This window comes from Trichechus manatus, unplaced genomic scaffold (genome assembly GCF_000243295.1).
Source record: "Trichechus manatus latirostris isolate Lorelei unplaced genomic scaffold, TriManLat1.0 scaffold00147, whole genome shotgun sequence".
Classification (NCBI taxonomy): Eukaryota; Metazoa; Chordata; class Mammalia; order Sirenia; family Trichechidae; genus Trichechus; species Trichechus manatus.
The window spans coordinates 2111818-2128701 of record NW_004444083.1 but is presented as its reverse complement, the minus strand read 5'-3'; the positions used below and the strand labels follow the sequence as shown (position 1 = coordinate 2128701).

Genomic DNA, 16884 nt, shown 5'->3' with positions numbered 1-16884 from the left:
GATACGTGAGTGCAGCTTTCCTGGTGTATGGGCCTGATTATAAGGTTTCTAAGTTGGGGTCCATTGTAGTTTCTTTCTCCAGCCATTCTAATGCAAGTTTTTTTTAACTCACCCACAGGATGTATTGATTTGTACAGACGTATATTCTGCTTTTCCTCAGATTTATTCCATGTACAGTAAACTTGAGCAGCAGATTTTTTTTGCTAACAGGATGCAATGTTTTGAGAAAGTTTAGAGCATTGTGAAAACCATGGGAATCTAAGCTGGAGTAAAGGAAAGGGATGCTCTACAGGGCAAGCTGCCTTATCCCAGTTCCAAGAGCCAGTCAAAGAGACTCGGGACCCCATCCTTCCTCTCCTCATGCATTTTGCAGTACTGGACAACTGCGTGAAAGATATCTCCCACTTTCCAGGACTTCTGATGAACCAGCCGCACCACATCTAGAAACTAAAATAAAGTATAGAGTTAGAATGTGCAACACAGAGGTTTCAGTCTTGTAAAGCCTTATCCCGTTTCCATTTTCCTGCCCAGGGCTCTCTAGTCTATGAATAACTCTATGACAGGGGACTACTATACAGGACAGTGTATCTCCTTTGTAGACAGTTCAGATTATTAGATAGTTCTTCTTTCAACTAAACTGGATGTTGCACTAAGGGCTGAGGTCACCAACAAAAGACATAATCCACATGCTCTGACAGTGCATGGGATAATGTTTATGCGCATGGAGAAGAGATAGAGCGAGATTAGCTTCACTAGTGGCCGCTGGTCTCCCATGGCCAGTGAGTCCCCCCTTGTGGCCAGTGTAGGGCAGATGTTCCATGCGTACCTCTCTTGTGCTGTAGTTGAAGAAGACCCCATTCTCTCCCCACTGGGAACAGATATAGAAATGGGATTGGTCAAGTACCATATGGTACCAGTATATCAGCAAGAGACAGAGAAAGTTACTGTGGGCCCAGAACAGGGAGGGAGGCTTCCCTGATAAGAAGAAGGAACTGGAGGAAAGAGAGAGAGATCTAATTCCCAGCCTCCTTATCAGAGAAGGTTCTGGGCCCAAGGCCTCTGCTTAGGCAGCCTGGATGGGAGGTGTAGAGGCAGATCATCCTCCCAACACTGGGATTGGATTTCCCTCACAGTGGTTTCCATCTACTGATTGCAGAGGACTAGATGGAACAATACTAATTCTCCTTTCAAGGGTCAGTCTTTCAGATATTTGGAATATTTCCTCACGTCAGTTGTTTCCTGGGTTGGACTCCTTTGGCAGGTCTATAAAACATGGCGCCCAGTTCCCTCTACCCGTATTACAAATAATTTCTCATAGGATATGCGCATTGCCAAATATATCTGAAAATACATCTGCCAAATAAATATAAATATGACAAATTAATCAAGTGCTAAACTTTTAGTTAGGGCAACCTACTCATTCCTCACTCATCTTGAAAAGCTTCCTCTTCCCCATAATATGCCAAGATGAAGCATCAAGAGAGGCTGGCTTTGGCGCAAAAGGGGAGCCATTGTTTAGGAAGCACTGAGTACGTGTTTGTGGTGACAGAAAACTTGGCAGTGGATACCGGTGATGGTTGTACCACATGATTAATTTAACTGATGTCACTGAATTATACATGGAAAAAATGTTGACTTGGCAAATGTTGTGTTATATATATTTTTACAACAACAACAACGAAGAGGTTGTCTTTCCACAGCGACAGGAAAAGGAAAGACTGAGGAAACACTCTAGATCTATCACCTGGTTATTGGTACTGGCTACAATTGGCCACAACTTAGAAAGTTCTAAACTGCAAGTGAATTGTGGGTTTGGAGGGTTGAAAAAAATGGGTGAATTATTACAGAGAGTTCTCTTGATGAAAATGTGTGATAAAGTCCAGTGAAGCCCTCTCAAACTCCCTAGTCAGAGAGTTTTAAAGAAAATTAAATTACTAACAGCCAGAAACTATAGCAAGTACTTTTGCAGTATGTAATCTTATTCAATTCTGTCAAAAAACCCTGTGAAGTAGGCACTTACAGATGAAAAAGTGAAGACTTGAGAAATGAAAAGTGGACATAAGAATCCACGGTATTTTAACACTCTAGTCCACTCCTCTTTCTACTACACCACCTTGGTTCAATTTGGTGCAAGGAGAACATGGCGTTGATATGCATTTGGAGCACCGGGGGATAGCAGAGGCTGAGAATCTGGTATTTTATGAGGATGAAAGTCTTATTTGTTAGAAAGACGAGGACTGTGGTTTAGTTACTATTTCTTCAATGTTTCCTTGTCGGATTTTTATACTCTCCTCTTTCCGTGTATGCTCAGACTTTTGAGATCATCCAGAACTTGGAAGGCTAATTTCCTTCTGGCCTTTTTCTTCCTCTCCAGTTTGAATTTGTTAATTCATTTCAATTACTGAGAAACTGTCTTTCTAGAGAACTACTATTAAATTATGTTTCTTCTCCTAGCTGTGATTGCACCAACTATTTGCATGGTTACAGAAATCAGGGCTTTATTGTACTTGCTTGCTTTGTGTTGGCTTAATCAGAATAAAGCAGTTTTCTAAGCTGGAAATTGAAATACTTTTAACAGCTGGAAACATAAACAGTACCTCAAAGCATTTCAGGATGATGTGAAAAGGGAGACAGACTGACAGGCAGATGGCAGCTACACTCCAGATAGTAAACTCCCAGGGGAAGGACGTGGTGACTGTCTTTTTATATTTTATGCCAGCACCTAGTAGGTGCTCAATACACAGTTGCTGAATGAAGGTATTAATGATCAAATGATAGTCAAATATACATTCAAAGTTGTCAAGAGTTTGAAATATAGATTGCCATCCAGTATCATTGAGGTCAAACTTGACGTATTCATTCTTGAATTTTAGATAATGTATTTGTACATACACCATTAAAAATTAAATATGCACATCTTGGAGCTGATTGCTCAATACTTTTCTCCTGAGAGCTTGCACCACAAAAATGGTTGGAAGCCATGGGTAGGAGAAGGCTGAACGGAGCCTAGCAGTACCAGTTGCCATGGAGTCATTTCTGACTCATGGCAACCCCGTGTGTGTCAGCGTGGAACTGTGCTCCATAGTGTTTTTCAGTGGCTGATTTTTCCAAAGTAGATCGTGAGGGCTTTCTTCTGAGGCACCTCTGGGTGGAAATGAACCTCTAACCTTTTGGTTAGCAGCCAAGTGCATTAACCGTTTGCAAGATCCGAGGACTCCATATATATACTACCACAATAAAAAAGAAAACGCTTGTGGAATGGTCATAGGCTAGAACCTGCTTCACTGTCTCTAAGTCCAGGCTGATGCTCCAATAAAGCAGATTTAAAGAAATGTTCTGGCCCCACTAAAGACAGCAGGCTTGTAGGCTGTGACGACTTATCTCGGACGTTGAGACCTTGAAACATCTGCAGAGCTTATGACCAGGAAGGGCTCATGCTTTCTTTCCTCCATTCATTTAAAAAAAAAAAAAAATTTACGTAAAAATGAAGCTAAAATTGTGAAGAAGCCAGAAAAGGACATTTCCAGCTCATTACTACAGACAATGGCCTTTTTAAGCCACATTCTATCTAGCAGCTGGCCCTCAGTCTTTCATTGTGCCTGTCCATGTTATTATTGCCTTGGTATTTTCTTAATGAGCTGAAGCATGTCAAGGATACGGGTTTTTCTTTCCACTGCACTGGAAATATAAAAGTCAAAATGTTTAATTTCCTGTCATTTCACAAATCAATTATAATTAGGCTTCCTTGAGCAAATATTTAGTCTTAGGAAGCTAAAAGAACTTACATCCTGAGAAGCACTCAGCTGCTCTTCAAAAGGTTGGTGGCTCAAACCCATCAGTGGCTCTGAGAGAAAAATGACTTGGTGATCTGCTTCTGTAAAGATTATAGCCTAGGAAACTCTATGGGGGCAGTTCTACTATGTCATATAGGGTCACTAGGAGTCAGAATTGACTTGACAGCACATAACAACAACGTATCATTGGTAGACTCATTTGAAGAAAAGCATCCCATGGTAGATGACTTTTATATTCTCAGGTGCTTTTCACTATTTAGATTAATTGCTTACAAAATCATATGTTGAGATCCATGGGAATTGTTGCAAGCCAATATGGTTTTCTGGAAACATTCAACCTAGATTTCAGAAAGCAGCTACCTTCTTTTGTTCCACAGTAGAATTAGGTTTCATGAGTGCAAGTGAGCTGGTCCCTATATGGTTCCTGCAATACTTTATGGCCTGGAGAGATGTGATTCTCAACTGTAGCTGCACACTAGAATCACCAGGGACCAGTGATGCCTGGGTCCTGTCCCCAGAAGAGATTCTAATTTAATTAGTCAGAGCATCTGGGGTTGTGAAAGCTTCCCATGTGATTCTAATGGGCAATTAAGTTTGGGAACCATGGCTAAAGACCCAGCCAAAGGCAGTTTCTTATATTTACAAATGAAGAGCGTTGGTATCTACTCATTCCTTATTATTTTTCCTTCCTTTTTGATGTGTTTCTTCACAACCGAGATTTCCAGGGTAGTTTTTTTTGGAAAAGTTAAGTCAATAGTCCAGACCATCAACATTTTCTCTCTTGTTCGCCTTCTACCACTTTGCATGTGGAATGGAATAAGAAATTAGACGTGAGGCTACTTACTTCTCTTCTATTAGCAACTTGAGTGTATTTTTTTATTTTTAGGCCATTTGCTCTCACGATTTTTTTTTTTTTTTGCTTTGAATTAAGTAGATTGAATTTAACTGATGTCAAGGTCATTGTGAATTAAATATATAAACTGTTTTAGATTATTGGGTGTTAGGATTATCAGCAATCTTTGCCTTGGCATTTAGCATAATATATGGTCACCTCAGATTCTGCCACTTCTTCAGGATATTTCTGAGGAAGGTGGGTCTCAAACTTTAGAGTTTGTCAGTATCACTTCACTTGGAGGAAGTTGTTAAAAAAGCATATTTTGGGCTCCACCCCCAGAAAGTGATTAAGGTTCCAGAAGGAGCCCAGGAATCTGAATTAGGACAACAACTTGAATGAGCTTGGAAGCAGATTCTTCCCAGAGCTTCCAGATGAGAACCCAGCTAGGCTGACACCTTGATTTCTGCCTTGTGAGACCCTGAGCAGAGAACAACTGGTTGTTGTTTTAAGCTGCTTAAGTATATAGTAATTTGTTGAACAGCTTTAGGAAACCAATATAAGAACATGATGATTAATTTGAAAACTTTAAAAAGCAGCATGTTTTCAAATTATGGAAAATGGAGGTTGAAGACATTAATAGTTGAAATTCCATCACAGGTAGCGGTAGGTCTTAGAGACATGGAACTAGAATGATAGATGCTATTCATTCTGACGTTGGCCAAGGATTTATTCACCAGCTTTATACTTCTGGTAAGTGTGGAATGAAAATGAGAAACCTGCCTAGTGTAAATCTGTTCTGGTAGAGAATTAAAAATGCCTCCCCTAGGCACCATGCCACAGCCTATTTTATATATCATAGTGGTATCTAGTATATTTCATTTCCTTTGCTTTCTCCTTTTATTTAAATGAATGTTATGAAGAGTTTGGTTCCAGAACAAGGAGATATGAAAAAATTCTCATCTCCCCACTTTACTTCTCTCATAGCCATTGATCAGCTGAGATACAGTGAGGGTCCAAGAAACAGTAATGATGTTTATATTTATGTGGAATGTTTCAATGTTCTAGCCATAATTTCAAGTTGAAAAGTCAGGAACAAACAATTCAATGTCCAGTGATTAACTGGACATTGACTGGGTTTCTAGTATTGATGAAAACCCAAAGCTTTATTGGTGTCCTATCCAAACACAGAAATTGGATACCTTTTCAATTCTGTTTTCTTGAGACTTCTTAAAGTAGATGGTGGGAATGCCAAGTTCGGAGGCAGCTATCCATTGCAGAGTGGCTCGGAGCTCAGCATCCGGACACTCTGGCTCCAGGTCAAAGTTGATCACCAGCATGCTCCGCTGGTGGCTGGCTGTTCCCAACGGCAGTCCAGAGGTACGTGCTGAACACAGACACAACCACAGTTTTACTATGCTTTCCACAGAGAGATTGCAGGCAATTGTGTGTCAAAATTATGGGAACTTGTGCCTTACCCTCTATGTGTTCTGACTGTCCTTTAAGAATCTCCTTTTCTTCTACTAATTCACTTGGGGAGAAAACAACAGTATATGGTTGGTAATATTTAGGAAGAGTAAGCTGTAAATGGAAGATGAAGTGATGGGTCTTACTGACCTAAAAGCTTTTAAAGTTTGTTCTAGGTTACTTGTTTTCATACACTAAAGTGATGCTGGGAAAATACCAATGTGATTATTAAGTAAGACTATAGGGTACAAAGGAGGGACCAGTCCCTGGAGAAAGACATCATGCTTGGTAAACTGGAGGGTTAGTGAAAGGGAGGAAGACCCCCAGCGAGATGGATTGACACAGTGGCTGCAACGATGGGCTCAAGCATAGCAATGACTGTGAGGATGGCGCAGGACCAGGCAGTGTTTTCATTCTGTTGTACACAGGGTCGCTATGAATCCGAACTGACTCGATGGCACCCGACAACAATAACACAGGGTCTGCAATAAATATCCTTCCCTCAAAAAGGCCAGATAATCTTTATGTATGGGTTTAGTAGAAATAATTGGTGTGGGAGATTCTTGCAAGATGTATCCTTCTATTCTACTCAACCTCCCCTTCCGTAAACCTCCTTCCTAGGTTGAAACAGTCAAGGAGAGATTTTGTAGGTCATTCATTCTGATTTAGGGATTTATCCTTCTGTTGTATTTTACTTGTCATTTAAAAGTCTGTGTGTTTCCATCTTGTCGCAATGGTATCTTTTCTGTACTATGATAACAGCATAAGTACACATTTTAATCTAGAAAAATACCTTTCTACCTGTATATGATTCTTTTTTCTAAAATAAGGGAAAAGACAATCAACAGACTACAGAATTTAAATTATACAACAAAATAGTTCAATTACGTTGAACTCTTTTCTTTCTTTTTATTAGGCAGTTGCAGTAAGTTGAGTAGTTTGGAACTAGGGACTCATAACTGAAGTATTTCATTAGATATGGCAATTTTTAATACTTGAGGTATTTTCCTATGGTGAGAACTTATTACAGAGCCTTGTACAGAGTCGGGGGATTCAGCAGATGCTTACGAAGTGAGAACATACGGCTCCACAGATGAAAGGAAGTGAGCGCGTTGGGAAGCCGGTGGTTGTCCTATATTTTTGTCCTGTCTAGAAATTAGAGTACAAAGGCTCTTAAAATGATGATAGAGGATTCTCCCTTATACTTTCTGTGACTGCTAAGGCCTAGCTGATAAACTCCATTTTATTCCTGATTTTGAGAGGAGTCTGAAGTTGACAAGGCTCGATACAGTCTTTCTTTCATTCATACCTAATTATTTGCAGAAGAATGGTCAATTTCCCAAGGGTCTAAATTTTCTGCTCCATCTCTATACGAGTGACATGAGTGAAAATGACAGATGGTAGCTCAGTTTCTATTATTCCGGACCTGCAAGATGCTGCTTGTAGGGTGGGGGGGTCTTGGCTTTCTCTGAATACATACAGGCTGTGGGGTCCTAGGCTCGTATCATGGAGAAAGACAGAAAACGTAGTTAAACCAAAGTTTCCTGGAGGAGAAAAGTAAATTCACTCCAAAGTAGTTTTGCTTTTTTTTGGTTTTCCTTTTAAAAAGAAAACAAAACACAAGATAATGTGTTTGTTCATCTCTATGTTTGCATAATGGTTGTGTGGGGCAACAAAGGATGCATGGCAACTTTTGATCACTGTGGATGCCTGGGTGAAGGGTGAATTGAAAATCCTTTAGCTATAGATAGTGATTGAGGGAACAGGTCAGGGAGTACAACTTTTGTCCTATACTTCCTTCTCACTTTTCCAGAATTTCAGAAATCTCCAAACAATAAGCCATGCCACAATGGTCACAAATAGATTTCAATTCACTGAATTTTCTAGAGTAATCACAAGTTCTAGAAATCGTCCTGACTTCATGTTGCCTTCCCTTTCTGTACCATATATATATATATATATATATATTGTACTTTAGGTGAAGGTTTACAGAACAAATAGTTTCTCATGAAACAGTAGTACACATATTGTTTCTGCACCATATTTTATGTAACACATATTGTGCTTCTCTAAGTGCATTTTGCCCTTGGCCTTTTAGAAGGTCGCCATATTGTGGGGAGCAGAGTCACTGAGTAGGTATGCTACATCTCCATCATAGCACGTAGACATATTTGGTAGTGATAAGCCCAAGTGTCTACAAGTAAAGAAAAAGGCTTTCCTTTGGAATATACCATATTCTGTTGAACTATATAGTCTATCTTGGTTGGCTTAGTACAATTTAACTGGATTTTTGCTTCTATGTGTCCAACTAGGTAAAATGACATACACTTCTGATTATACTAATCAGCTTTATCTGAAATAAGTATACCAGAGGGAGATGATTTATAACCCATAAAGCAGGTGGCATAGGGTGGGGCCTATTCTAGACCCGAGTTCTTGTTCCAGTGAAATAGAACCACAAGCTCTGGGAACCACAGCCACACAGACATGATGAGATCAGTGGCTGGGCATAATCTGGATGAGCAGAATGGATTATCAGAGGAAATTGGGTAGTAGTCTCACAATGACCGCATCTCAGTGGCTACTTACTTAATCATGGGAGAAGATGGCATGGTTTCCTGATAAATCTCCAGGTCCATAATGCCAAGACTGCTAGTGGCACTACTGTTACCATTGCTGACAAAGCAAAAATTTACATATTAATGCCAGTCTCCACCACCTGGCCACACTGCCGATACTGATGTTCCATCTTTCTAAGAGATCCTTCCTTTTGTCCCCAGAAGAATATTGCTTTGACTCTAGGACTTCTAAGTTACATTTATTTCTGACCAAACCAGGGGGAAACACAACAAAAGACAGAAACCTAACAGGCTCAAGCAGAAAGCAATAATGTAATAATATTAACAATAATAATAATGTTTTCTAATTTCTGAAGTGGTGCCACACCTGGTAGATCATGCCTAGTGAGTAACAATCGGCATGCCTCTTTTCTTCCTCCTTCTAGTCAGAGCAAGGATGTTCATCTATCAGCAAGAGACTCCCTGGGGCTATCTGCAGAGACTAAGATACTTCTGAAAATGCTGGCTTGGGGAGATACCGGAATGCTTATCTGTCTGATTCTTGGCTTCTGATAGAAACCAGTGGACTCAAGTTCTCCATTTTCCATTTAGGAGATTTTTCCTGAGGGACATTCCACAGGATATACCCCTGGCTTATTGTTTTCCTATGGGACTCCAGAATTCACCAGTACAAAGTTGGGCAGTGTTAAAGTTTTATAGCTCCTTAATCCTAAAATCCTTCAGAAAGAGTAACACCTGATACCTTATGTATCCTAGAAAAGGAAGAATCATATATTGCATCATTTTTGTAGGCTGTGCAATCAACAGATGGTATAGTTACTAGCCTGGCACTTACTCACTGAAACACAGTAGAATTGAGCCAGTTTCTAAGCTCTGTCTGTACTTGTGAAATGGAACTCATCCAATTTCACTAATCCCAGTGAGTTTCTTCACACCTTCTCTATTTCCCAAGACATTTCCTATAAAGCAAAGTTGTAAAAGACAAGTGCTGGTGTACCATGTACTGGGGCGGTCTTCCTTAGGGAGTACCATGAGTAACATCTAGAGTCCCTCAATTTTAAATTCTAGCCTGGGATTTTGGGTAGGATACCAAATACATTCACAGATTGAAATCTGATGACTCAAACATCGCAGTGGAGGGAATTAACCCAATAAACTCCTGCTGTTAACTCTGAACAGGTGAGTTCTCCTTGCCTCCTCTATCTATCTTGTAGCCTTTCCCTCTAGTTTTTGGAATTTTAGACAAATTGTTTAACATTGTAAAATTTGCCTAAGTATATGCACAGCCTGAACTGCAAGACAAAAAACTTTCAAAGACCCACCCACCCAGATGGTTCAGAGCCACATTTTCCCATTGGACTTTCTGGAAAGTCTGTGGCCTTGTTGGTCCAGGATCAAATAAGACATTGGGGAGAAATGTGGAGATTCTTTTAGAGTTTCCATCACACAGAGGAAGATTTTTTGGTTCAAGTGTTCTGCTTGCCTCCATCCCTCCAAACCTGATCTCTCTCTCACAAGCTCTGCTCTAGCTTTTCCAGAGCAACAATACAGAGGGTAGGGGAGAGGAAGGAGAAGATCGGTCCAAACAACACAACACAGTGTGGAAAAACTTGCCTCATGTAAACCCAGCCTGTGTTGCATCTGAAATACAAATGAACCAGAAAGAAGGTATCAAACACATGAGGTGTAATAGCAGCTCTTATTTAAAAATTCACAGTTGTCATCCCTGAATGCATTAGCTAGGGCTTGCAGGTTAACCTGACTCTTAACCTTGGCCAAGGTAACTTAAGCTGTAATTGGATATTAAGATACTGCTCAGCACAAATCACAACAGGCAGACATCTGGACTCAGTGGGAGCTTCCCTTTATGCTCTATTAGGGACCCTTTGCAGAGAACTAGCAAAATGAGTTTTTGGAATCTGTGTTGAGAACCTGTTTCTCTCAGAAGTCAAGTGAAGAGCAGGTAGGTACCTCATGGATCGCTCACTGAGTTGCAGAAAGCTACTGGTGTCGTCCGGGTTGTCCTCCTCATTAGCAAGCTTAGACCAGCTGCCTGTGCTCTCCTCACTGCTGCTGGGAGGGCTGGGGAACTCACTGGGGTCTCTGGCTTCTGTTGACATTTCAGCCTCTGGTACGTCTCTGGCATCAAGGCTGTCACTAAAAACAGTAAGATATTATTACCAAGACTGGAAGCACCGAACAGAACTTTTCATGGGAACATGCTGGCCACTCTGTTGAGCCTGGGTCTCCGCCGTGGTGAGTAGGATGCTGTTGGACGTGGGAAGAGTCTGTCTTTTAAGACTAATCCTTCTGCTGGCACCCTAGATCCTACCTTGCCTTTTCAGAATTCCTCTCCATCAGCTGTCCTGTCTCTTCAATTAATCCCTTTCCACCAACGCTCTCCATTCATTTGAAAAACACATTGAAGTAGTCATCCTGGTCTGTACGATAAGAATTATTGGGAGGTGGTAGTGTTTAAAATGAAGATACCTGAACAATCTTCCTGAGAGGTTATGATTCAGTAGTTCTGGTGTGAGGCCCAGACATCTGCATTTTAATCAACCACCCAGGTGTTTCTAATGCCAGTGGTATGGGGGCTGTGTTTGGAGGAAAATACCCACTCCAGTTATGTTGGTCCCCAAGTTATTTTCCCTATAATGTCTCTAAGGATATTTGTACTTACGGTCACCTTTTCACCATTCCCCTCCCTCTGGAACTCCTGATTTCTGGATTAGTCTTTTAGATCAAGTAGCTCCCCATAGCATTTAATGGTTGAATAAACAGGTTTTTCTCCTTGAAGCCTCGCCTTCCCAGCCTCCCATGAATTTCTACCTCGCTGGCGGCTCCTCGCCTGGAAACTGATTCTGTTTCCTTTGTATGTGTGGCTATAACCAGCTCTGATGGATTCTCTGCCCTCCTTTCCTCGATCTATCGCTAGGCAATCTCACCTACTCTCTTGCCTATGAAAACAGCTTCCAAATATGAATTCCAGCCACGACCCCTTTTCCTGATTTTGGGGCTCCTTTTTCAGCAGTTCTTCTGAACACGTCCATTATGTCTCATTAATGTCTCAAAGTCAATATATTTTAAATGAAACCTATTTGTCCTCCTATCTTTTTCCTGTGCCCCTATTTCTACTTATCTTCCTACTATCTTCCTGGGTATCTGGGCTAAAAATCTTGCAGTCTTCTAATTTCTCCCTCTTGCCTTCTGCATTCAATCAGTTTCTGTATTCTTTCAGTTTCTTCTCTGAATCATCTCTTAAATAGTCACATACCTCTGTCTCTTGGGATCACTGACATTATCCTAATTTAGGTCCCTCTATCACCACTTGTCTGTGAGTTTGCCATACTGTGGTGATTCGTGTGTTGCTATGATGCTGAGAGCTATGTCACTGGTATTTCACTGGTATGTCACCCATGGTGGACAGATTTCAGTGGAGCTTCCAGACTAAGACAAACTAGGAAGAAAGGACTGGTGATCTACTTTTGAAAATTAGCCGATGAAAACCCTGTGGATCACAACAGAATATAGTGTAACATAGTGCTGGAAGATGAGCCCCCTACGTTGAAATGCACTCAAAATACACGGTGACTGCCACAATGGATTTGGACATACGAGTGATTGTGAAGATGGCAGAGGACAGGACAACATTTTGTTCTGTTGTATGTGGGTCACCATGAGTTAGAGCCAACTTGAAGGCAACTAACAACCACTAACAATAAATTCCTAGAATTTTAGATTTGGAAGGAGCCACCAAGATTTTCTGTAGATAAGGATGCAGAGGGACAAAGAGGTCAAATCACCTGTCTAAGGTGACAAGAATAGTTAGTACCAGACATTAGACCTCAAGTTTTGAGACTTGGCCAGGCATTCTGCCATTCTCCCTTGGCTGCACCATTATTGTTTCAGCCTCCTAACAGCTTCTCTTGCACCCTACCTATTTAGCCATGTCCAAAACCTTCACACTGCTGCCAGATTAATAGTCCTAAAGCATATCTTTAGTCACTATTGTCAAAAACCATCAGATTCTCCCTGAAGCTAAACCCTATTATTCATAGCCTTCCTCTCCTTATCAGCTCCATCTCCCTCTACCCTAGTCACCATTTTACCGAAGAAAACTATTGTTGCTCAAACATGTCAGGGCTTTCTACCTCTCTGCCTTTGCCCCTATTATTTTCTCTGACCAAACCCTGGAGAATGGGATGCTTTGAGCATTGTACCTGGAGTTAACTTTTGGTAGATCTCAGTTCTACCACCTGTCACCTGTTCAACTTGAACAAGTTAATAATCCTATCTAAGCAAAATAATAATGCCTATCTCACAAGGGTTTTTGGGAGAAATAAATTAGAAATTAAAATTCATTTAATGCAATTAGCTTAGTGCCTGGCATATTAAGTACTTAAAAACCAAACCAAAACAAAACCAAAACTCACTGCTGTCATTTCTTCATTAACTATTATTCTTTATTAGTAAATTATATAAATCGTTAAGAATCACAAGTTTCATAATGCCTTTTTCCGAGCTTTGCTTTTAACCACCTTTCAGTGTCCAGCTGACATGCTCCTGCCTCCCTGCAGCCTTCCTTACAGGGCTTTGAACTTGTCCTTTGAAGTTCAGTCATGGCTGAGGAAGCAACACCGGAACAGACCAAATTTTCTAAATTTGGGTGAACCGGAACCATAACCAGAATGGGAAAAATTATGGGCCAAAGCCTGGCTAGAATCTTAATCTCGTTCTTAGAAAACAATGGCAGTGTACACATTGCATAGCAACCAAATCTCTTGCCCATAGAATTTTGCAGTCAGAAACAGCAGTGCCCCGCTCAAAGATGGTGGCTGACCACACCACTTTGAATGTATGTCACTCTCCTCAGTCCTGGCAATAATCCAGTCTTACACATCAGGCTTCTGAAAGGGCTCACTATACCTCTTGCGAGTCTCCCATTCCAGGGCTTCAACCCATAATTTTTCCCATCCCAATTATGGTTCCAGATCACCCAAATCTTAAAAATTCAGGTCTGTTCAACTTTTGCTTCCTCGGCCATGACTCAACCGGTTCAAAAGTTTTGAAGCCCTGCTTCCTTAATCTCCCTAGCTGAGGTCATCTCTCTTGCTTGCATTGTCATAGCAATTTTTTTTTCTTTTTCTTTTTGCTAGAATTTAATTCTTCCCACTTTACACTATAGTTATGTGTGTACATATCTTACATTATTAAGAATTTTCTATATATTTTTTATATATTGGGAACAGAGCTATGGGCATATCAAATATTTTTTAGATGAACATGTGGTTGTTAAAAGTGTGTACTTTTATAATTAAATCCAAACTCTCAATTTAGATAGCTTTACCTGTTAAATGCAAAACTGTGAAGGGTTGAGATGTGACACTATTTGTAAGCTAACAGCATTCTGGATAGGTATGGTGTTGAGATGTGGCAGTCTCTAGCATGATCTGCTGCTAACACTTGGTGAAAGCAGGTCCTTAATGAGCTTGACTTTCCATCTGCTTGCCTGCTACACACAATTTTACACATACACACACACACAGAAACACGAGAGTTCTGGATTAGGGATCAATCATTTATTTACTCACAGAGCAGCTTGCTTTGGTTCCCCATGCCCTAATTCCCCACTGTTCATTGGTGTGTGCAGTAAGGTTTACATCACAGAAGAACCTTGAAATTATGAAGTTTGGGGCTTATATAGGAGCTGCTGGCACCTCTGTCTCTGGGGTGGGGTGGGGAGTGCTTTGCTCTGCAGTACAAACAAATCCTCTCTGTGGAGAGGAGGGGGAAGGTCTCCACTTCACCACCTGGAGTGTAACCAAATGGCTCTAGGGGTCTAAATCTCTATACCTCTCTGGAAGTCTCTGTCTTTAGGGTTATTATCAATCATTCTTTAACCCAGGCGCTAGTGTTCTTTGTTCAGAAAGCCCTGACTGTACAGAAATATGAGAATATTCGTGGAACATCATTTCCCCACACTACCTACATGGTCATCAAAGACATATAGTATAGAAGTGAATGACATTAATGGACACCAACAAAAAGCAAAAATGTACTTCTCAGTTGATGACAAAAAAACATAGTAACTTGGAGTAGTGGACACCAGAATGCTCATCTCCAGGTCACTGCACAGCCAGCTGCTGAGAATACTGGCTGCCCGTGGTTCACACTGGGAATTTCCCTTGGACATGGCTTTGCCCTGCCAAGGCGATGCACCTCTCTCAGTAGATGGACCAATGACGGGCTGATTCAAATACAAATGCCCATCCCCTTGCTTCAATTTGCACCAAACCTGATGGACCATCTCAGTTTCAAAGGTTCCATAAGGATGGGCTGAGGCCTCAGTTGCAGACACGTTTGGAAGCAAGTTCTCCCTCTACCCACACCTGCCTCCCGCACTTCCTTACACATATCCACCTGTCTCTCTGGAGTGCTCTGCCTAGCAAATAATCTGCAGGAAACTCTCCCTCTCAGTCTGTTCCCAGGGAATCCAATCTAAGACATCTGGTCTGTATTATTCGAGGTAGTAAATTGGCTACAGAAAGGCCTGTGTAACTTTCTTCAATCTTAGAATCACTACTGTTACCTTTTCTTCAAGAAATGGTTATATTTTAATTTTTTTAAAAAATGAGTTCTATTGTAGGGTTTCAAATGCATAACTTTTGGGGTAGGATTAAAAATCTCATTTTTGATGTGTGAACTTGTTACCTAGGGAATTTCACAAAAGGCTTTGTCCTCCCTTGTCCCTTGCCCCTAGAATTCCTTCTGACAGCATTCTGGGCAGATATGGTATTGAGGTGTAGATGTTTCTAGCATGCTCTGCTGCTAACATTTGGTGAAAAGAGGTCACACACTTTGGACATGTTATCAGGAGGGATCAGTCCCTGGAAAAGGACATCATGCTTGGTAAAGTAAAGGGGTCAGTGAAAAAAAGGAAGACCCTCAACAAGACGGACTGACACAGTGGTTGCAACAATGGGCTCAAGCATAACAATAATTGTGTGGATGGCGCAGGACCGCTCAATGTTTCTTTCTGTTGTACATAGGGTCGCTATGAGTCGGAATTGACTCAACAGCACCTAACGACAACACAACAATAAGCTTAATAGCTTGCTTTTCCTTTATAGAATGTTGAGACTTTTCCAAATTGAGCAAGGAGAAAGGGGAAGAATGGGTCCAGTCAAAGACATAGTATTCAGTTAAATTCAAATGAAAGAAAATTCATTTATGACAAATAGAAACAATACACATATCCTGCACAAAATACACCTTCTCCGTACTTATCAACTATCTCGTTATCCAACATTTCGCATTTACGGCAATGGTAAAAAATCTATCCAACAATTTTGTGCATAAACAATGCATGTCTGGCAGTAATGAATGCCGAGGTGCCAGGCAAGAGTAACACTGGCTTTGATGGTTAAGGGTATGTGTAAACGTGGCTGGGCCATGATTTGTAGTGGTTTGGCAGTTATGTGATAATGTAATTTGGCAGTTATATAATGATATAATCATCCTCCATTTTGTGATCTGATTTCACATAACTACCTGGTCTTTGGAACCTAATCATGTCGATAAGCAAGGAGAGGGTGTATAAACGAGTGAAGTGCTGGGCACAGAGGAGGGGAATCCAAAACCATTTGTTTGCCTGGTTGAGATGTCATTTTCTGGACTAATTACTTGCTAAATTAGGACCTCATGTTATTAGAAAAATTCATTCCAGGATATTTCTTACTAAAGAAGAAGTTAAATCTAAATGATTGACATTGAACATACAGGTTAAAAAATAAGTCTGTCAGTATATTTTATTTTATCTCAATTTTACGCTCTATTTACAGTAAATCTCATGTTCCATGTCACATCACAGGATATTCAGAAGGAATAATGATTTTCCAAAGCACTAATTTTCATTTTCTTTTGGCAGAAATTTATAGCTTCGCTCATTTATTTATGAATAATGCACAAATATGTTATGCAGATGTATGCAGATGGGTTTTTCCCTCTTCTGATCTTACAGTTCACACACAGAACTTTAGAGGACAGGATGTCATATCAAATACAACTGCAGAATCTCTGAGCTGGCAGGGGCCGCAGAGATCATGTAGCCTAGTATTGTCCCAACTTTGTTTATCTGCAAAGCACGTTCCTGATTTTTACCATATCCATATTTCATCTGAATTATTATTTACTGAAAAATTCTTTAAAT

The 16884-nt window shown here is 40.6% G+C and overlaps 1 protein-coding gene across 1 annotated transcript in view; it reads right to left on the bottom strand.

The window, feature by feature from the left end:
- Window positions 1-209: 209 nt before the first annotated feature.
- SPHKAP (SPHK1 interactor, AKAP domain containing) overlaps window positions 210-16884 on the bottom strand; it is a 166741-nt gene continuing 150066 nt past the window's right edge. Inside the window, exons 8-12 of the mRNA XM_004385841.2 lie at window positions 10644-10829; window positions 8683-8769; window positions 6105-6157; window positions 5829-6013; window positions 210-447 (exon numbers count right to left, since the gene is read on the bottom strand). Of these exons, the coding sequence (XP_004385898.2) occupies window positions 304-447; window positions 5829-6013; window positions 6105-6157; window positions 8683-8769; window positions 10644-10829 (655 nt within the window). The 3' untranslated portion in view covers window positions 210-303. The remainder of the gene's footprint in view (window positions 448-5828; window positions 6014-6104; window positions 6158-8682; window positions 8770-10643; window positions 10830-16884) is intronic.